Source organism: Falco rusticolus, chromosome 4, assembly GCF_015220075.1.
Source record: "Falco rusticolus isolate bFalRus1 chromosome 4, bFalRus1.pri, whole genome shotgun sequence".
In the NCBI taxonomy this organism is placed as follows: Eukaryota; Metazoa; Chordata; class Aves; order Falconiformes; family Falconidae; genus Falco; species Falco rusticolus.
In genome coordinates this window covers 75,196,837-75,219,609 of record NC_051190.1, presented here as the reverse complement: position 1 = coordinate 75,219,609, position 22,773 = coordinate 75,196,837, and the positions used below count along the sequence as shown (strand labels likewise).

Here is a 22,773-nt window from a genome sequence, read left to right as displayed (position 1 = left end):
TCAGATAACTTGAGCTTATACAAGCATTTCTTTTTCCTTGCCCCCACCATGTAGCTGAGATCAACCATGGCTGCATTACAAAACCCAGCATCTCCAAGATGGAGTAGAAGCTGCTAATAGGAAAGCAACAGCTTCCTCAGGTCCTGCTAGTGAAGTCCATGCATAGCATTACCATCAAATAATACAGTAGGTCTGGCACAGCATCACTGAGATCCCCTCTGTAAGTTACATTTGTAATACTGCCTTCCTTACTTTTCTAGCCCTAATATTTGTTTCTGACAAAATCAAAACAAACAACAGAAAAGACAAAGCCCAACTAGATAAAGATTTCTCCCCTCTCCATCTTACACATCATGTATGTCTGACTTCTACATGACATAAAACATACAAGGCTCCGTTTCTACTCATAGCTCCTACAGATCTGAATGAAGTTCCATTACCCAGGAGACAGGTTTACATTTACCAAAAAAAACCCCACAAACAACCTATAAACTGAGTTTGACCCCTAACCAAGAGTCTATAGAAGTTGAGAAAAAACCCTCTCATTAGCGTAATATTCTTTGGATTTAGTCCCAGCCTAGATGACTACTCAGAAATACAACAGATACATATAGTTCCATCAAAATCAGTGAGACACTGTACACTTAAGAAAATACATATTAATTAGTAACTTCAAAAGCTTTTCTAGACAAGAGCTTTGTTCTACTAAAGTACCGGAATTTTAACTGGCTCCAAGCACAGAGCTGTAGCCACAGCTGAAAGGAAAACTTCTCCAGTAACAATGTGAAAAGTACTTTCATGCAAGTGTGCCTTTATAATTAAAAAAAAAACAACCTGTAAAAAATCTCTATTCTTGCTCCTAGCAAATAGTTATTTATACTGAGCTCACACAACAAACTATTTATGAAGGAAAACACACTATACTGTATTTGACAGTTATAACACTATAAACTTTCATCTAGACCAAGCTCACATTAAAAAAACCTTTTAAGCATCACTAAAAAGGCACAAGAAAGCCCTATCTACTATTTTCTTATTTAGTCAGTACCATACCAACTAAAAAACTGGAGAACAATAAACACATTTGAAGCACAGGCTGTTATGCCTTGAACGCAGCATTTCAGATACTGAAAACTGTGCTTGTAACCCTCTGCACACCTCATTATAATGGCACAGCTGCAGGGACAGACAGCTCACAGATAAAATAAATATCATTATGAATAAATGTGTCAGATCATTCAATAATTATTACTCAAACAAAGCAAAACAGAAGAACTGCTGAAACTCCTTCATAAATTAGCCACCCACAGTTTTCCCCTTTGTGAAAGAGCCCTTTTTAAAATGCACACAACCTTGGGATGGAAATCTGCAGTACTTTAAAGGCTTCTAACTTCAGGGTGTCAGTCACATGAAAAGTGGATTTATTTTTGCCCAGTCCACCCTAAAACAGGCTCATTGTACAGGCAGATATATGGCGTATGGATGGCTACGGGAACATAGGCAGGAGCGACGGACAAGGGAGCTGTAGCTGCTGGGACTGTGGCTGCGACAGCCATGAAGCTGCATACCTCCCACACAGGGCCACACTCTGGACCCTGTGAGGGCTGATGTTCTGGTACCTCCCTGGCTCATCCCACCTCCATAAATAGGCCAGGAGAGTCAGCACAGGTCTAAAGGGCCCCTCAAAAGCCACAACAGTCTCACCTCTTTAGTTCACTACCAACTTCAGCAGGAGTCTGAATTAGTGTGATGGCAAATTGTTTATTACTTCTCTACCAAGGCTCATTTTTAGTACCTTCTAACAGAGAAGGCCTGTGCAGAGAAGGCACATGCAGCAATTTCTGCAAAGGAGCTCGACACTGGCAGGCTCAGATAAAGCAACCATCACTAGGGACCACAGCAGGCTGACAAGGAAGGCTAAAGGAGCAGAGCAGAAAGCACAACAGGCATCTCCAAGTGGGCTAGATAAGAGTCATTCCCAAGCCATGCAAGTCGGGAGTCCATGGGGAAGGAAAAACAAACAAAAGCTGTCCCAAACTACACACAGCTTCTAAGACGCTTATATTTTTCCTCCCTGACCTTCTGATTGCCTTCCTAAAGAAACATTTTTTTTCACTTCATACTGTGGCTATATGAGAAATCACATTTACCTTCATCTTAGGTGCTGCCTGCAGGCAAAAAGTGTGACTTACACAGTTCCCTCATCTTCCAGTGACTTCTCACGCCTACCTTAAACATTGTCTTAAGTACTCATCCGTATAGTAAATCCAACAGCAGCCAAAGCAGATGCAGAGTTGCATACTTTAACAAGAACTCCCACACCAGAGGCTTTGTTTTTGAAGCACCAAAGTTTCTTCCTACTGAGAACGTAATCATATAATTTGAATTTTCAAGCTATTCACTATACCATGGCACAGAAACAAGAAGCATAACCTAATTACAAAAAGAGTCCACATATATCATTAAATGAGAGTGCATACCTTCCCTGATGGCGGTAAATGGGGTTCCTTCCTCTTCTTGTAATCTAATCACCTTCAATGCCACCAGTTTTCCATTTACCCTGAAAGGGAAAGAGGGGAAAGGAAGGAGAAATAAAAAAGTTAAAGCAGAAACAGTATTTCTCATAATAGAACTTGTTTCCCATCATGTACTCATTCAATTTCTTCCTGCCAATGCCAGTGATTCATTTATAGCACTGTAAGAAACACTTCATAGCTTCCATAATGTCAACTTTATATTTTCACACTCGGATGCAATCCAAGAAATTATCTGTTTTCTGTGAGTCAGCCTGTTTCCTTTCTATTACAGCACTAAACTGAAGCTTTGTTAAGAAGTATCACATTATAAAATACGGTTTTAAAGTATCGGTCCTTTTTTTGATCAAATTGTTCAAAGAAAAAGGCATATGATTTTCATCAATTGCCCCATTGCATTATATCCAAGTGTATAATGATTGCCACCTTCCCACTGCATCACGCCCATAAATATTGCCCTAAAAAAAAAGCTACAGAAGTTTCAGATGAGAAGTATTTTTAGCTCATTCTGGCCATTTCCTGTTAGGGCAGTAGTCCCTGAAGTACATTCTTGACTACACGACCTAGGCTAGTTCTAGATTATAATGGCTCTCATTTATAAGATTAAAAGTGGTTTTGCTCCAAGGGACAAAACTTTACAACAGGTCACTAGTTTCAAATCTAACTGTCTGGTTTTACTTCTAGCATTCAAAATTTCACCACACGTGAATCACATGCAAGGCCTTACAAAAAAATCCAGTTGGTTCAGTTTAGCCAAATTAAACCTCACAAAAACTGAATGAAAGATAAAAGCTGGTATTAATTACCCTCAAGAACAAACTTGTACTCTGAAACTTTAACCTACTCCCCAGGTATGAAAAGCAATGGTGAGGATAGATACCAAAAAGACATAACACAGTTGTAATAATAATCTTTCTATAAAAGTAAAATTAGCCTTTACAGCCACAAAGCCCAAGGAAGCACTGGAACTTTCACACTCCTGTAGTCATAGAGGCAATTCCCCACTGTACTGGGCCCTAGAAGATTTATTTATTTTTTAAAGCAAGATGATAGGGACACCTACCAAATCTGAATTCACCTTCTCCCTCAGACTTTTGATTTTTGCAGTTAGATGACTTCAGTGACAGGATGGCTACCATCTTGCTTCTTCTATTTATTTTTGTTTCGCAACTGCCAGAATCTCATTAGCCCTATAGACAGCACTGCATAATGACTCTGAGCAACTTCAGAAACCCTGGTTATCAAAAGGTGGTTTATTCATCATCTTCCAACTATCCATAATACTTTAGAATGGCACCAGTTCAAGTCTCAGGCCGCTAGTCACTGCTGAAAGATAATTATCAGCTTAACCCTAATGAATTATCTGGATTCCTCCTTATAATTGCCTTACATATATTTTTGTTTAGATTTAAACAGGACTTCTGGCATCAGAAAAGGATAAGCCTTCCCCCAACTATCTTCATGTGTCATGCACAGACAGGAGAATAAACCATAATAAAAGCAGAAGTAAAAAGGCTGATGACAGACATACGGTTCATATTTCTGTAGTTTTCAATTCCAGTTCCTCCATTAATACACCACCCTACCTGTTATGTACCTCTAAATAAGTTAGATACCTGGATAACTTAATTACTTTACAACAGATTAAATAACTGTACAATAGGAATTTAAATAAGAAAAGAAAGATCATTTTGCAGATCAAGAACAGGACAGATGCTGTGTTCAGAGAAGGCAATGCAGAATACAATGGAACAAAGCAGATCAAGGAGGTACTAAGGAAACAAGGATGTGGAGTCTCTTGCCAGAGCAACAGGAGAACAGCATGCAGCACTGTGTAGATCATGTTCTTTTTAATCTGAAGTTCTACATTCCATTGATTCATTAAGACTAACACATAACACAAACAGCAATAGTAGAGAATTCCAAAGAATTCACAGTTTAACACAGTAAGTGGGCTGTGCTATTTAGTTATCACTGTCACTTCGTCATTCATATCTGTCATCATCTTGACAGACATCATAGCAACTCCTAATACTATCAAAATGATCGAACTAAGCTCAAGCAGTGTTTCTCTGTGATTTCATGCTCCCCTTTAGTATCATTTATCTCCAATATATCAATCTATAACTTCCAGAATAAAACAGCCTCCTTATTCTCACTTACTACCCAGTTATTAAAGCCTTTTATTTTTTCAGCTCATTTTCTATAACCAGGAGCATATAAAACTGGAAATGTGAGAAATTATGAAGTATCAACAGTCAAAAGAGATAGATGGGTATATTCATATCCTTTAACTATTCTGCCACTGATGCAATCTGAGGATGCAGTTAGGTGATGCTGCAGAGGTGAGCTAAGGGCTACTTTAGGGTATAGCCTTGCAACCTATCACAACTTGTCTTTGCAGTCTTCAGTAGTGGTAAAATAAGGTTTGCAAGATTCCTCCCAGATATTACTTCACATTTGTCTTCAACTTTCAAAGTATACTCACTACTGTCGTTATTTTCAAACACAAGTAGAAAAACAGACAGGCAGACAGCCTTTCAGACAGTGAAAAGGCAATGCTGCTGCCCCTTTTAACATCTAGGATTCATTAAATCACCTCTCTTGCTCACTCTCCAAAGTAAACAATTTCACACCCTTTCAAAACAATACACTTAACTGGGTCAAGGGTTTCACTTATGTTCACCCTGTCAACTGTCTCATTAGTTTCTATTAAGGGCAATACCTATGATAAAATTCCTATTTTGTAACTTACAAACCCACCTCCGTCCTAAATTAACTCATGCTCTCCTCTCTCTCATCTAAAAACCTTCAGAGAAAGGACAGAAGTCCTGAAGCCTCCCTAACCATCGCACAAAACTACTTTACTCTAGGCACATCACCAGCAGCTGATGGACAGTTTTACAATTTATGGAAATGCAGCATTTTAATGTTACATAATCTCTTCTAATAAATTACTAATTTTATATGCAATGTCAGCAAAAAAAAGTCCAAATTGGTTTATGTGACATATAGTAAAAGTCTGTATAGTATAAACAATACAAATGAGCCAGATATTTCAAAAAATGTTAATATAATGCCTCATTCAGCCTTTTCTAAAACACCACATATCAGCATTACCAAAATAAATACATTTATAAAAATGACCATTTATGAGAAAGTACAGAAGATTAGAAATTATTTAATGCATCATTAAGAATATATAATACTGATGAACGTAAAGTAATTGATGACTTAATTGGCTTCACTGGGATAATGCTGACGACACACAGAGGAAAAAAAAAAGAGTACAATAACACTATTTTCTTAAGTTCTCAAGTTATATTTAAATGCCATAAATGTTCTAAATATAAACACATTTAAAAGAGTCAATTAACATAAAATCTGCCACTCCAATTTCTATTTGTTTATTTAATACAGAATTTTACCACTGTCTGGAGTTGAGGCTGAGTTCATAACTCAAGCAATGGCTAAGCTTGGGAACATTTCTGCAAAGAAAAATCTGTAGGTGGTATTGTGACAATGCTCTTATTTGTGATACACATTTCAAGAAACTAATTTTTATGAAGTAACTTTCAATTGTTAAATATTCATTTACATGTAAAACTCAAAGTTTGATGATCAAAACCTGAGAATATCTGATTAGATCTACTCTGTAGTGTTATTAATGTCACAAACAGATGTCTAAAACCCCAAACAGACCGCGGCAGCCTAATGAAACCAGGCTCTGCCAGAATTTTCCTTTGAAGAAACCTGAGAGAGGCAAATTCACTGTAGGTTTAGTCACCTCTGATTATTCTAGCAACAAGTAATTAATTCCACATTGAGGGAAACACTTCTTCTAGTCATTATCATAAAAGACAGTTCAGTGTAAACATGGTTTATATTCTATTTCTCCTACTGAAAAGGACTTCAGTTTGTACTTTACAACAACTACTTACAGTTCCACTAAAGCCCTATGGTGCAAATACTCAAGAGACTACACAGCCCCTCAATTTCTCTTTTTGACTCCCACCATCTTTTAACCTCCATCCTAAATAAAAGTTACCTTGCTTTTGCAGAACCAAGTGGATTAAGGATAATTCCTTAAGGACATTTATTAGAGCTGAAAAATACAAGATCAAACCATTGGAACAGGCTGCCCAGGGAGGTGGTGGTATCACCATCCCTGGAGGTATTAAAAAAACCCACGTAGATGCGATGCTTAGGGACATGGTTCAGTGATGGACTTTGCAGTTCTGGGTTAACAGTTGGACTTGATGATCTCAAAGGTCTTTTCCAACCTAAATGATTCTATGATTCCATAAAAGAGTTCCAAGAGAGATGAAGGATTAAAATTATTAACTAGCGTTGGCACTCAGGGATCCCATTCCTTACAGGACTAAGGCAGTCTCATACAAACAATGGGATAGCTCTCACTTGAACAGAAGCAGGTCTACCTCCAGGTCCTTCATCCCTACCTTCCAGCCCACATCATTCAGTTCAAACTAACCAGCTGCTCATCTATGCACAGGGGCTGCACTTGACCTACACCTGCTGGAAGCGAATCACCTGGGACTGGCAGCAGGGAGAGCAATGCAGAGCACCGGGCCTCCTCCACATACCTCACAGCTCTTTGGGCCCCACTGGTGTTTGTATAAATGTTTTTCATATAAAGACAACTGGAAGACAAATAAAGTGGTATCGCTTATAAGTAAAGTAGCCTCTTACAACTCTGCCTGCAAACAGTCACAGGGGATCTCCTGAGAGATGCCATTCCACAGCCAAGTGGAAAAGATATTGGTGCATAACGGCATTTAGCTGCCAAATTACTTCAGCATTTGCTTTACCATTCCAACCATGCATATATGCATTAGTGCCAATACATTACTACCCCATAACTTTTAGCACTTGTATCCAATACAACTATCTTCTAGTTTTTCTACCACATTTTCCTGTGCAATCCTGGGTAAGTAATGTATTTTGTTTCCTCAGGTTTGTCCCCTGTTACAGGAGATAATAATGCTAAGTCATCTCTGTAAAGTGCTTTGCAAGTTGAAGCGCAGCATATATAGTGTAATGTTCTCTTTATATATACAACTATAGAGGAAAAATCTCCCTATATTTCTTTTAAATACTGAGAAATTCACTCAGTCAGTAATCTGTATGGTCAATGAGTCTCTTCTAGTTAGAATCTTAGTAACTTATTTTAGAACTTACTCTCCTTTAGTAATTTTTTCCACCATTTGGCATTCTAATTTGACATCAAGTCATCATTAGTTTTACATCCAGTTCAACTTGAAGTTATTTGCTTTAATAAGGATTTACAATGCTAGAGACTTTTTCAAAAGCATCTATGTACACACTTTATAAACCCATGTCATGGCTTTAATATGTATGGTAAAAAGATGCCTACAACACTCAGTTAAGCACATCAGTTAAAAGAAATGAGGAGGGGAAGAAGTTAAAAAAAGGGGAAGCTCTAATAGGTAACCATAAAGTGCCTTTTCATAATCCATGAATATATAATCCTTTTCCAGCCATCTGGCATCCTCAGATGAAAAGAGCTTCATTTGTAGATGAACACTGACCTCACACAATTTGCAAGAAATAAAAGGTTCAGAAAGTTTAGGTCACTAAGGCAACATGAATCAGAGCAATTTTGAAGTATTCAGTCTAAATAAATTGGCCAAAACATGAAGAAATTATCTGTGAACTGGACTGTTGCACATGAAAAATGTCAGGGAGCATGTGAACTCAAGACCTCATGCAGGTGTGAAGTAAAGCCACGGGAACGACTAAAAAGCGACAGCATAACAGATAAAACCATGGTAAGCTCTTCAGGCCACCCAAAGCCTGTGGCACTTGCAACAGATTGCACCTAAAGCAAAAGACAATGAAAGAGTCACAGAGGTTTCATAACAAGTAAAAGAAATTCTGCAACTTAAAAAAAGAGCCAGAATGGTAATTAGTCCTGTCAGTCATCCTCAGTGAAGGTTTCAGCATCATAAATATAAAAACAAAATACTTAAGTCATCCTTTTTCTTGTGAGCAGCCATCCACAAACATATATATGAAATATGATGGGCAGCTATAAATTCATAACACGTATTACAATACATCATGTCAACAACAATACAGGTAGTTCCCACTGATTATTCAAACATTCCCTGCTGCCCCAAGAATAACCAACAAAGCAGCCAGTGCAGAGCATGGTGCCTGTCCTGCTGAGCACAACTTCTCTCAAAGATCTGTGCTTTATACCATGAACTCTGTATTGATTTTCAGGCGAATAGTGAAAGGTACTGCCTTTGATGGAGATAAATGTAAAATGCTCTGGCGAGCTGAAAAAATAGCTTTTATCTTTGGGTAAATGTTGGAGCCAACTTGAACAGAAAAAATTCATATTTCAAAAGAAATGGGAAAGGTACCGTGACTGAAGGGCTGTCCCAACACTGCAGTCAATGAGAGCTCAGAGCTTCTACTGTGTTCTGCTTCATGCTCTACCAATTTCCCATATTAATAGTTAAAAGGGATAGGGACCAGAATTTATTAGCTGTGGAAAAATCACCTTGAGGGGGAATCAGAGAAAATTGGGTCCTAATAGGAGCACAGTATTACAGAAAGCTTTTTTAGGGTAAAATACAGCTATTGCCTTCAGGATGGTTGGCATGCACGGCATCTACATCCCCACAGTTCCCTAAGCAACACATCCTGCCAGCTCAGCACATGCTGATGGGAGTGACAGACGGTGGAGCCAGGATGGAGTGGAGTGGAGACACCGCAGCCGTGCTTGTTGTGCTCCCTCCAGGAATGGGAACTTGACGGCACCACACAGCTGATAAGCTGCATACCAGCTGTCACGTGAAGAATCCATGAGATGTCCGTGGCTGAGCCGACCGCTGTGGTGAAATGACTTTCCTCGGATGAAACAACTTCATTGGAATACTAACGCACACCTCCCTCCCAGAGTTACCTGCCTCCAAGGTAACACCTCACCGGGCACAGGACAGCAGTTAGTAGCAACACGTATGACTAGAGTCACTCAAGCGCCACCTAAATGTGATGGAAATGGACTGGTCCTGGACTGAAATAAGTCCAGGGCAGAGTGGAAATTGTTGTCTAAACTCCCGGGTTACCAGACTGATTCAGCGTTCACAAAGCTAGGTCAGTCTGACTCGCTCTGAAGTTGTTGTGAATGAAGGGACTTCTAATCAAGGTGGCCACCCTTGGGGGAGCACGAGAAATACAGAACAGACACTGAAAAGAACACCATCGTCTAAGTTACGCATTCAAGTGAAGAAAGCTCTAGCTATGAGAGGAAACAGGATGATAAGGTGTTGCAATCCACTGACATCAACAGAAAATTAGCTGAAAATAGGACAGAGATAATTGTGGTAGTGGGAGATCACAACCTCCAACTCAAATAGCCCCCCTTGAGGAGCACACATAGTTAGCAGAGAACTTCAGCAGTGCTCTCTGAGGACGCGTACTGATTTGCATTACAAGTGAGAAACTTGTAACCAATCCTATGCATGATGAATGAATATGCAATATACTATGAAGTATAAGAGGTGAACAGATGAGGGGAGAAGTTGGGGAAGACTCCATCGTAACCTCTGGGGTCAGTCCACGGGCTGAACCTGTCTTCTCCCCCCATAGCGACGCCTATTGGGTAACAACTTTGTCTTATGCGCGCTCAATAACTAACTCACACTGGCTGTTATTAGTGATTACACTTGAGTTGTATATAGTTTGGTCGTGTATCCCTTCAAGCTTGATTTTGCAGACAGTCTCTATCACTGTGAATCATGAACCTTAATTTTTCATAATTTTATATTAATGAGAAGTGTTATGCCGGAAACTGTTAGTGTTAATCCTTTGTGGACACTAGCGGTTGCCAGCAGTGGGTAACATAAATCCAATAAAGTAGGAAGACCCGCTGAGGGGTCCCCCTTATGCTGTTGGCCTGTTTCCCTGAACAAGGCAGTCGAATTGCCCTCCGATTCAGCGAAGGGTCCCTGCAATGGGACACTGACAAACTGGTCAGGCGCAAGGGTCTCAGCTTTCCTGGGGTGCTGACAGACAGATCAAACACCCAGGGCGGAGGGAATCTCCCCCCCCGCTCCCCCCCCCCCCCCCATCCCTTTCACGTGACAATTAGGACAAGCATTTCACTAAGATAAATTGGAATTATCTAAGTTTGTGGTAGGAAAATTAGACAAAAAACGCGTTGACTGGGCTCTCTTACAAATTCTACATATTTTTGTAATACTTCGAGCACATGCAACTTAGTAAAAGGTACCAAAAAAAGCAAAGGTACACTAAAAATCACATGGAAAAGCAAGAAGCAGATCAAGACCACAGCAGTACAGAACCAGTGGAGATACTATTGGCTTGCCTCTCAAAACACAGATGCATGCTGTGCAAGCAGCAGTCACAGATCACATAGCTTTAACCAAGGTAATCTTTTTTAAATCTTTGCCTTGAAGGGCAATTGAACACAGTGGGAGGAGAGGATGGAAACCATGCCAATTCATAATATTGCCAAAAGCACAGGTTTTTCCCTTAAATGCAATATGCAGAGTTCCCAATGTGGGGATGTGAGGCCTCCACAATGCTTTGTAAGGGGTTCTGCTTGGCAGCAGCTCCTTTGTGCTGTCACCAGCTTTGTCTCCAGACTCTCATAACTTGCATCAACATTTATGTGCCACAGATCAAGCCAGATCCCAATGCTGTACATTCAGGTAAATTTATAATCAAGCTCAAGGGGGAAGAAGGTCAATGGCAGCAGGAAGATATATGTGTCAATACACCAACAGACATCACTTCAGCTCAACCACGCCATGAAATGATACATGAATTCAAAAGTCACCTATTGCTCTGCACCTATTGTATGGTAAAGGTTCAAGGTGTTAGCCAAACAGAGAGCCAGTGGAACCTGCACAATTTTTTACAGTGTTATCGGTAAATTCCTAGGCCTACTTTTCCCAAAAATTTTACTTTAAAAAAAAAAAAAAAAGTAGAAATCACTTCGAAGTGATCTGAATTTCATGCAGTAAGCAGCCTCTTGGGATTTTATACAACTAAGTAAGGTGAGAATCTAACCTGAATGGAAGTAGAAAATGAACATGCCAAGATCAGTTTCATGACGCACAACTGATGTGCAACATGTGAAATCAAATAGATTTGCCTATTGATGCAACTGTCAGCCAGAAACAAATGGCTGCTTGGCTATTTCTCCAATAAACAAAAAAAGCCCAGCCTAAGAGCGTATTGCTTCACTTTCCTCAGTAACACAGTCCCGTTCACTCTGCTGCTTCCTCACCCTAGAGAATCATTTCTGTCTGACTACAAAAAGAGAAATCCATCATCTAGTAAGAGGAATTAGGCCACTTTGTTTCACTTTCCTGGCATAATACCACAAATACTTAGAAAAAAACCAGGTTTGATAGGAAGGCAAGGGCTTGGTACCACGCATACTGCTCCAAGTTGTAAAAAGCCAGGCTTGTCCTGAAAGGAAGCTACTGCATGCATTACTTTAAATATTAAGAAATGAATGGCTGATTTTGTGTCTTTGGAGGCAGGTGTACCTTTCAGTCTTTCCAAATAGTAAGCTAAGATCATGAATTTTTTATTCCATCATTATGAACAGCAGGGGAAACAATTTTAAAAGCTGTAATATATCTCAGGAAATGCATTTAAAAAAACCAAACCCCACCACTTGCCACATGCAGCTGGTGACAACTATTAAGCACAATAATTCTGAGTACAAAGCGTCATTCAAAACAGCTCAATCTGATCTTAAATTCTCTATATTCAGCTACAGTTACGGATAAATCTTAGAAACATTTTGGTGAAATGAGAAAGGCCAGCATTAAAGTTACTTGAGAATTAGAGATTCTCAAACATTTTGACCAAAATGCACTTGTGCAAGTGTTACCAGCTTTTCCACATAAAAGTCATGTCTGCATTCTGTGGTGTGCCATGAGGGCTTAATCCTTCAGCAGTCAAATTGGGCACACGCCAAAACAAACAGACCTCTTTTGACCTGTTTTGCTCATTTTAATTCCCACTGAGCCTGTAGCCAGGAGAACACAGTGATGCATATCACAGCCTCACCCTATGTAGCTACAGCAGGTGCTAGAAAAAAATTGTATTCCTTTATCATTTTAGATAAAGCTAGAAACAGTCTGAGCCAATCTGCCAGAAAAGCAGCACAAAAGTCAGGCTCTCACAGAATGGCTGGAGCCAGTGTTGGCCCACCCATTTGCCCCCGCCATCCATCTTCCCTGAGAGTATGCCATAGCAGTGGTGCTCACTCTTCTTTGGGGATACCACCTGGGCCAGAGATTCCTCAGTTTCTCATAGGAACATAAGAGGCAACAAGGTTACATTACTCAACCAACACCTCCTTCTGAAATAGCAGTTTGACCCTGTAGTGTTTACCCTGTTCTTGAAGCACAATCTCCCGATGTTGAGAAGTAATTCAACTGTTACTCTAGTTCAAGAAACAGAAGTCTGGACTAGAGGTGCTGAAACTGGATGGTGCAGTGTAATACAGGAATTACATAATTCTCAGTGGGGGAAAAAAGTAAGCCGATCAAAATTAAGCAAGTGAAGGAATATTACTATAACATTAGAAATACGCTCTGCATATACATTCTTATCCACACTCTAGTTATACACACTTTCTTCAAAATACATTTTAAAGACCTTGCAAAAGATGTCATGAAGCAGCAGAATAAAGTCACATATAATCGTTATATTTCACACTATGTATCCAGAGTTTGTTATTTATAATGGAGAATGTAGTGTGCCCAATAATTTCAATTTATTATTCAACTACCATTAACATCATTGAAGCATTTCTTACAGGTCTGCAGTCATCTCTACTACAACACATGAATACTTCTAACAACTCCATGCTTCATAACACATTCACAAATCACCACTGAATGAAATAGCTTCAGGGAAGTGCTTTGCTTTGGTTTTAACTTTCAGTCTTTTCCACTGATTTTTGGGGCATCTAGCAACCCTGTTACCTTAATTCAGTGTTATTGAAAGCCCAGGCATATGGGATAACTATCACCAGACACATGCTATGATTTTACTGAATGGTCCTAGTAATAAGGTGCAAGCTGAAATCTGTACCATTTCCTCATATTATGCAGACCCCAATAAAAAAGCTTACATGTGTATAATGTCTGGAACTTAAGAGTGATGCATAACCAAACCATTAACAATACACTGTAACTGCATTTTCTTGAAGAAAGCTGCCATTGAAAGATTAATACATGCACTGGCATGGCAGAAGTGTAAATACTTGTACATTTAGAACATGGTTTTATTCTTATCAGCTGTCATTATGCGCACTGCTCTCAAAGTTACTGAGAGATGCGGGCATCCCTCATTCTGATTTATTACAAATATTCAGTGAAAAAAAATTACATTTCAGTACCTACCTAACTTAATGACCCTGGAAAATGTTAACATGTATTTCACTGTTTCAGTAGTTACACTGTTCAATGACTGTCATGATATTCTCTCTGCTGAGAATGGCAGCATTGCCTCATCTATCGTTCACTAGACGAAGTTTTAAAATGAAGATATCACACATACCCAATCCCTCTCTCAGAACTGCTTTATTATTGAAAATTTCATCATGAAAACTTGATTAAATATATGAACACAAAACACTGCTTGACAAAAGATAACTCTCAACCAAAGCTCAAGAAGCATATTTTAAGTGCGTTTACTGAGTTATGTTATACAATATAGAACAACTTAGGGCACTGGGGATAAAAAAGTTGCAATACATAACATTACAGTGGCTGAAAAAAAAATTCTGACATGTATACATTAGGTTATTTTGAGGTGGAGTAGTTGCAATGATTGTAAATAAACTCCTGTAAACAAACTATAGTAGTCCAAAATTCCATTCATTCCCTTCATATGATTTTATTCAAGCTTTTTTATAATGACAAACAAAAAGACCAACAACTTATTGCGTATATTCAGTATTGCTCTCAGAACATCAGAAAAAGCTACTTGACTGTGTATCATGTTTTTACCCGTAATAATTAACATGGTATGGATATTGAGAAAGCACTATAACATTCAAGTACAAACAAAAAACCAGATTAACAAGATGGAATTTCATCTTGTTCTGGTGTGCATGTAATATGTTACCTATGCAACATGGTTTCAGTCTCTTTCACTAGAGCACATGGCTGTCAGTACCACTTTGCATCCATTCACAGGGATCTATGTACAAGTGCAGCAACATTAGTCAATGCTCTCTGCTTATCTTCATTTACACACAAAATTAAATGAAGAAAACCATCACTTACTTGCTTTTCCCTTTGTATACTGTAGCATAGGACCCTTCCCCTAGTTTTTCCAGTTTTTCATATGAGTCTGCTTTTCCAAACTTGGGGCTTGTAGGCTAAACAAAACAAAACAAAAAGATCTTTCAGCATGTATTGCACCCACAACATTAACTGCTTTGAGTCAGCCTTTAGAGACCACACATCGCTATCAAAACTCATAGAACAGATTTGCATGTTTTCAGAAGCCAACAATAAAAAAAAAAATAAAAATAACAATAGCAGAGCTAATGAAACAATATAATGGCCTACTCAAAATATCATTCAACACCCCAGATGGTGGTTGCAGATATCAATCATACACTTACACCACTGGAACTATCAAAAGGATTTTGTGCTTAATCAAAGAGATGTTTCTGTTTTATTTTTCACATGCATCACTTCATACAGGAAAAAGATCATTAACAACTTAGTCATCTGTCTTTGTTAAGAGATCTAAACAACATTCTCAATCTGCCCTACAAAGCCAGATTAAAAGAGCTGTTTATTTATTTATTTTTTTAAAGACTAAAGCCCCCCTCCCCAACATTGCTCTAAGTAGTCAGTGTCCCATTACATCAACCATTGTCGAGGTAGCAGTCAAAATACTACAGGAAAGCATCTTTAATGAGAGTATCTTGATGTTGACTTATGTTTACAGTCTTCAGATTGTGGATATAATCACACCATACTTAGAATGGCATGTATATACAGCACAGTTGATTAAAGTCCTGTAGCCTTAATATCTGCAGCTTAAGTGAGTGGTCTAAAAGTAAACTAAGCTAAGCAATAATTCTTGCTCAAAGGGCCAGATGACAGACTTATCTTAGACAGGTACTTATCCCACTTTTACACAGTCCTAACTGAGAACACCACAACACTGCCAAAACAGAAATCCACCTGATATGAAAACTTTCCAATTCAGTTCTTGGAAAAATGTTTGAGTTTTCCGAAGTGCATCCCATTTTCCCAAACTTTCCCATTTTCCAGTTGTCTGCAAGGGAAGGGCTTTTTATTTTTCCTCCCCAAGACACAAAAGATACTGCAAAAAAATGACCTGCAGCTGCTCTCAGCATATCTCAGCATATTTTAGACTGCAGTGCCCAGATGTCCTGTACCTAAACCAACCAAAAGAGTATAGAGCAGAAACTTTGGAGGGTCAGCACCAATGCTCAAAATCACATACAGAGGCTGATTTGTTAGTACTCTGGTTATAACATCACAAAGAAAAGCAGCCAAGGAAATCCAGCACTGAATACAACTGGGAGACTCTAAGACATGTGCAGCTGTGCACAGTGTACACTCATATTTAGGATCTTACACCCGATTTACAAAAAGTACTCATTTCATGTTTTTTTGAAAGGTAACAAACATTACAGCACAGGTTTTTTAAAACCATGTTCAAAAGTTTTAAATCAACTGAGCCTAAAAATTACTTCTATTTAAACAAAGAACATCCCAGGTCAGATGACTTAGTACCTCATACCCCTCTATTACATCCAATTAACCATTAGCCAGAAAACACAAAAAATCTCTTTATTCAACTATTCTACAGTAGTCCTGAGACAAAATTCGGATGCTTTGGCATATATACACCTTTTTCTGAGATGAAAATCCCAGCTTTCTATTGATTGGTATCTGAATATACACATGTAGGTTTGCAAAATTGAGCCCTTTCATGTCCCTCCAGTACACATAACAACCTATTATTTTGCTATCTAATTCCTAAATATTAATAGACCAATGAAAATATGTCATAGGAGACCGCTCAGATCTTTTTGCTGTTACTATTTGGAAGACGTCATTATAGATAAGGCAGCAATATTCTTGGTTCCCCATTTGTGCTTAAAAATGCATTCTGCCTGGTTAGAAACAAATATTTTTTTTTTTAATCACAGCTTTATTACAGATGTCACTAGAATATTTATTCAAGTAGCCTTCTCATTAAAATACCCAATTATGGACTAATGCAACATTATACAACTATAGAAAAAAAGTGTTTAGATATTAAAGTGCCTCCCATATAATGAAGAGTGATAGCAAAGGATTTCCCAAATTGCAGGTTGCAGTGAACACACTGTGAGCAGCTGGAATGGAAATGCTGCCCTAGTTAACAGTGAATAGTTCACTGTTGGTTTCCTCATAGCAAGGCAGAAAAAGGACAGGGTTTATACATGGGTTTCACATCAATTCCTTATTTTCACACTGAGATTTACTTTTATCTTATACTGCTGAAAACTATAATATAAAGGTCACAACAACTTGTAATGCCTTAAGATCTTGATAGGCAACAGGAAGCCTTTAATCCATTACCACACGTAAATCATCAACAGTAACTACTCTTGCAACCACAAGCTCATTTCTCCATATTCCAGCTGCAACAAGCATAGATTTAAGGTCATGCCTTTTGACTCATTCTTCTCCTGGAAGCTGCTGCATCCTTACCAAGTACAGGCAAAATGCTAAATCTTGCAGTGGCAGGACCAGGAGGTGAGCTCACTCCTGAGCATACAAAAGAGGTGCTGGTTTCAACTCTGTTGTCCTCAGGGATAACCCCACACAGTGCCCCAGGGCTCAGCTCTGCAGCAGCAAGGCTGACCCACCACCCTCCCCAAGCAACCTAAATCACTTGTGCAGTGCCTGCTCACACTGAGTAAGAGCAGACCAGAAACAACCAGAAAACAATCAGAAACCCATGAGCCACCGTCTGCCTCGTATGCAGTAAAACCACGTGGCTGAAATCCTCCTCTTTGGCAGGTTACAGCACCTCCGCAGTGGAGCTCAGCTGTATTCCCACTGGATCACTAGATGGGATCACCCACATTTTCACAGTATTAGAGATGTTCCTTTGTGAAAATGGACATTATTTTTCCTTGCATTAGTAATCTTAAAAGGCTTAAAATTTTGAAGGTATCTGGTGTAGAAAAGCACTTCAGAGGATTTCACCAAAAAAAAAAAAAATTAAATAAATTCTGAGGCAGCAGAGTCTGCAAACTAATTTGCATGATAGTTCTAAATGAAACACCAAGACAGATATCACTCAGCACATGCAATTACTTCAGAAAATGAAGGAACAAGTTTACCATTTCCCCAACATTTTCTCATTTTTTTCTTTAAATGGAGTTACAAATAATAATTCAAACTTACTACAAGCTGCTTATAAGGTTAAGAAGTTCATACTCTTCTTACCTTTCCTTTTATTTCTGGATTATAAAGGAGGTGAAGACTGACTGAGATAATGCAAAAACAGGAAACTTCCCAAAACTTGTTTTAAGCTTAAAGGGGTCTAAATAAAGGGCTATGGAGGGGGATCTAAATAATTTGAAATTCTCTGTGACTGCTGACAATTATAACCACCTCAGCCTTCTTTATTATTGCACTCTCCCTTTCACACAGTTATTTTCTGAGCTTCGTGGCCGTAAATTTTGTTATTCAGATTTCTCCACATTATCTTTTTCAACCATATCTATTCAAAAAATGTGTCTTGTCACAGCAAGATTATGGTGCCAATTTTTGTTGTTGTTGTTTTGGGTTTTTGTTGTTGTTTTTTTTTTAGTAAATGCTACTATTAAAATCAAATACAGAAAAATTACTTTTAAGTACAAGCTCTTCTTTTATTTTATTCCTTCCGGTAAAACACATGGGAAAACATATACACAGAGATTTGTGTTGGTTGAGTCACGAGCATCCCATATTCTGCCTAGGAAGTGGTTGACTGAAATACACATAGCGAGTGAGACATATCCAGAGCACGTCAAATGTACAGTGCTTGCCATCAGCCCCAACACCTCACAAGCAGCAGCCTTCCAAGAATTCCCCCTATGTTTTAGAAAGCTGGTGTAATCCTCCAATTTCACCCAGGCAAGATTTCTCAACAGAAAAAGAGTACTAATTTTAGCTGAATTTCAGCTAATTTTAGCTGAACACATGTATTTTGATAAATGTTTGTTCAAAGCTACTTTTTGAAGATCTAACATTATAATACTTCCACCCACTATAAATTTTCCTTTCTTCTTACTTCTCCGTATTGCTTTTTACCCCCCTAAAACACCAACACAGAACCACAAAGTAATAGAATCATTTAGGTTGGAAAAGACGTTTAAAATAGAGTCCAACCATTAACCTAGCACTGCCAAGTTCACCACTAAAACATCTCCCCAAGCACTGCATCTACACACCTTGCAAATACCTCCAGGGATGGTGACTCAAACACTTCCCTGGGCAGCCTGTTCCAATGCTTGACCACCCTTTCTGTGAAGAAATTTTCCCTAATACCCAATCTTAACTCCCCCTGGTGTAACTTGAGGCCATTTCCTCTTGTCCTGTCACTTGTTATCTGGGAGAAGAGATCCCCACCTGCCTACAGCCTCCTTCCAGGCAGCTGTAGAGAGCAGTAAGGCCCCCCCTGAGCCTCCTCCTCTCCAGGCTAAACACCCCCAGTTCCCTCAGCCGCTCCTCATAAGCCTTGTGCTCCAGACGCTTCACCAGCTTCGTTGCCCTTCTCTGGACACGCTCCGGCACCTCAAGGTCTTTCTTGGTGTGAGGGGCCCAAAGCTGAACACAGTGTTTGAGGTGCGGCCTCACCAGTGCTGAGTACAGGGGGACAGTCACTTCCCCGGCCCTGCTGGCCTCACTGTTTCTCATACAAGCCCAGAAGCTGTTGGTCTTCTTGGCCACCTGGGCACACTGCTGGCTCATGTGCAGCCGGCCGTCAACCAAAACATGTCACAACATAAAGTGACTGTGATAAAAGGACAAGCTTTACCATATCTGAAATCTGGTTATTTACTGAATGTGTAATTTTTTTGTTTAGTTAACTAAAGCCTTCAAGTCTTTTCTTTAAATTTATCATGATTTGTTGGATATAAGCCAAACAGAGATCTCCTCCCTATGCCCACACAAACTTGTATATAGCAAACATCAGTGGGGCTATTTAGGTGTAAAGAAGGCCACTGCTCAGTGCTACAGCTTTGTATTTGCTACAAAAAAAAAAAGAATTTCTGAAGCTAAGAAAAAAATAAAACACAGGTGCATACGTGACTAAGACTGAACTTTTTAATGGGCAAAAAGTTAAACAGGCAGCAATCAACCTGTGAACAAGAAATAGATACCACTGGAAAAATCACTGAAAAGTGAATTTTCATGCTAGTGAGAAATCTTCCACAGCACTCAGATGGGAAAGATAGATGAATTACTAGGACAGAAGGGAGTAAAGATCCCCGTGCCTCTGAAGAATTAAACATACTCCCAAGTCACTGTGAAAGTAAGCCAGCACAAATTGTCACGGATCACGTTACCTCCAAGAAGACACTGGCAACTGGAGCACAGAACAGTGCACGTCTTTTCCTCCAAGAAATCTAACAGGAATTTTAGTTGTTTGCTTTTATGCTTCACTTTCCTTGAAGAATAGTTGCCATTAAGCTAGTTTTCCTATTATTGGCCTACAATTTTCCCAGTGCAAGATTAGTCTAAAAGCCCCACTGAGCACAGGGAGTGAGCATCTCTGGCAGCACAGGTTACAGTAACTGAGATTAGAATTTTTTTTCCCCTCTGGTTAAGGAAACACAGATCATAGTAACAAGGATAGAAAGAGTATGCCAAAATGCTGAATACAGAAATAGAAGAAGCTAGTATTTCAAACTGATGTGACAGTATTAAAAATAACAGAGAGAAAAATAAATGACAGGAATCTGTCTTTTCTGATCAGGTAATTTCGAATAGCCATTCCATTGATATAGACTGTAGACGGGGTAATAGGTTTAATCCAAGATCTTGCAGTATGAGTCTTTGCACTACACTGTCATGTGAATACCTCTCTTTGAAATTTTCAAGATCTATGTAGTAAAGAAAACTTTAATGGAAAATTACACTGAAAATCACCTGACTATTCTTATAGAAGCTGTGTGGGTTATGTTCTCATGCATTTTTCATAACTGCAAAACAGCTTGTGAATGTCACACTTAACCATCACACTCCTGAGCCTAAGTTTTAAATAAACCTTTTTTAAAAAAAACACATATCCTGCAGGATATTAAACTTCTGGGGATAAAAAACTATCCCCAAGGGAAAAAAATATTATGCTCACAGTACCACTGTAAATTACTGAAAATCAAAACTGAAGATCTGGGGGTTTATGTGCCTCAAAAGAAAAAAATTCACTGCCAGAAAAACTCGAAGGTAAAAGGTAGGCCAAGAAGCTTAACTGAGATTAAATTAGAACAACAGAAGATTCTTATTTTTTTTTAACCATTTTATTTTTTTGTCTTCTTTGACACAATGGGGTAAAGCTTCTTTCACAAAACCATATGAAAGTTTCACACTGATTTCAGGTTGTATCCAACCTACAACAACAGGCCAGTTTGATCACACTTTTTTTTATAAATAACATTGGAAGTTGGACTGTTTCCTCAGGCAATATTCAAGTGATACAAAGATGTTCAAGAATTCAAACAGAGCCTTAATCTCAGCTCTTCCACTATCTGATCCTATCCTGTTGCTTGCATCTTTCTAACCCTTTAACACACAGCCATAAATTAAGAGCAACTGAGCAGAAATAACCATCGAGCTCTCTCTGGAAGGGCTAGATGCAGTTTTTAAAGCTGTTTACTTGTTCTCCAGGCTATTAAAGCACAGAAGCTGGAGCAACTGCCACATTTTATCTGCCTCATCATCTAGAGAGTGTATCCCCCAGGTTAACAATTATTAAAGGTTCCCTTGTGCCAGAAAAGAAAAATCCGCTCTGTATGCTGGACTCCAAAATTTTCTTACTTCAATAAAGAGTACTGACCAGGAAGGATGCAGTTACCCTAGTAATTAACAGGTTCCTAAAACTGCAGAAGGCTGCATACACCTGAAGAGGAAGACAGGCAAGAACAGCACACCAAGCGTTTAGGCAGACAGAAATGATAACCTAAAATGAGAAATTTAGACAAAATTCTAACTTTAGTGTCTGCTTTAAAGTTAAGATTTCTTATATAGCTGATTTACAATGTCTTGATAGGATCAGTTTATGCTTTTTGCTTGTACTTTTTTGAAAGAAAGTTCATATAACGAGACTGAAAATTAATAGAATTTACAGAAACAGAAGAAAGGCTGCTCTCCCCAAAAGTTGCAATCAATGCAGTAAAGCATTGTTTATTCAACTATTTTTATCTAAATTTTTTTTTTTACATTTATATGAGTTGGTAGAATATTAGTGGTTTGCTGCATTTAGTTTTTATAAAGTAACTGGAAGGTAGTATATATACCTTAAGCATGAAATTTTACTTCATTGCCATGGATTTTAAGCCATTCAAAGAGAATAAACTGATGCATACTTAACTAAATCTTGACCTGATGGCTAGCTTACAGAACCTGCAATATTCTATTTACATACAGTGCAAAAGTACTGTTTTGGTGTATAAAATGTGTACACTGAATACAATAAAACTTCACCTTGTACTGGAGAAAAATAAATAAGGCCACGTGCCTAAAAAGCATGGATCTCAAAAATTTCAAAGAATTAGAGTCAAACCATCTTCCAAAGCCAGTGTTATTTTGGGAAGTGTTGCATGTGTTTGGTTTTGAGTTGTTCTTTTTTATTTTGTCCAATTTATTTTGTAGCTTTACTGTTTCTTCAGTTAAGGGGAAAAGAAAAGCAAATTTCTTCCCTTGGTAGGAAAAAAACAGAAAAAGATTTTTATAAAGATAGATATAGACAGACAGGTAAGTGCACATAACTATAGCTACATGTATATAATATATATATGTATAATATGCACACATATATTGTGTTGGGCTGGATCAGAGCAAAGGCTTGTCAAGCCAAGTTCCCTCCTTCTAACAGTTGGCAACAGGTGATGCACAGGTAGGTAAACACCTACTTCACTGCCTCCAAGGTGAATGTTACCCAT

General features: G+C 38.6%; 1 protein-coding gene across 2 annotated transcripts in view; it reads right to left on the bottom strand.

Moving 5' to 3' along the window:
• CDK14 (cyclin dependent kinase 14) overlaps positions 1-22,773 on the bottom strand; it is a 316,491-nt gene that overhangs the window by 206,928 nt on the left and 86,790 nt on the right. For both annotated transcript variants that reach the window (XM_037386401.1, XM_037386402.1), the window contains 2 exons: positions 14,867-14,961; positions 2,481-2,560 (listed from right to left, as the gene is read on the bottom strand). In XM_037386401.1, coding sequence (XP_037242298.1) covers positions 2,481-2,560; positions 14,867-14,961 — 175 coding nt within the window. The remainder of the gene's footprint in view (positions 1-2,480; positions 2,561-14,866; positions 14,962-22,773) is intronic.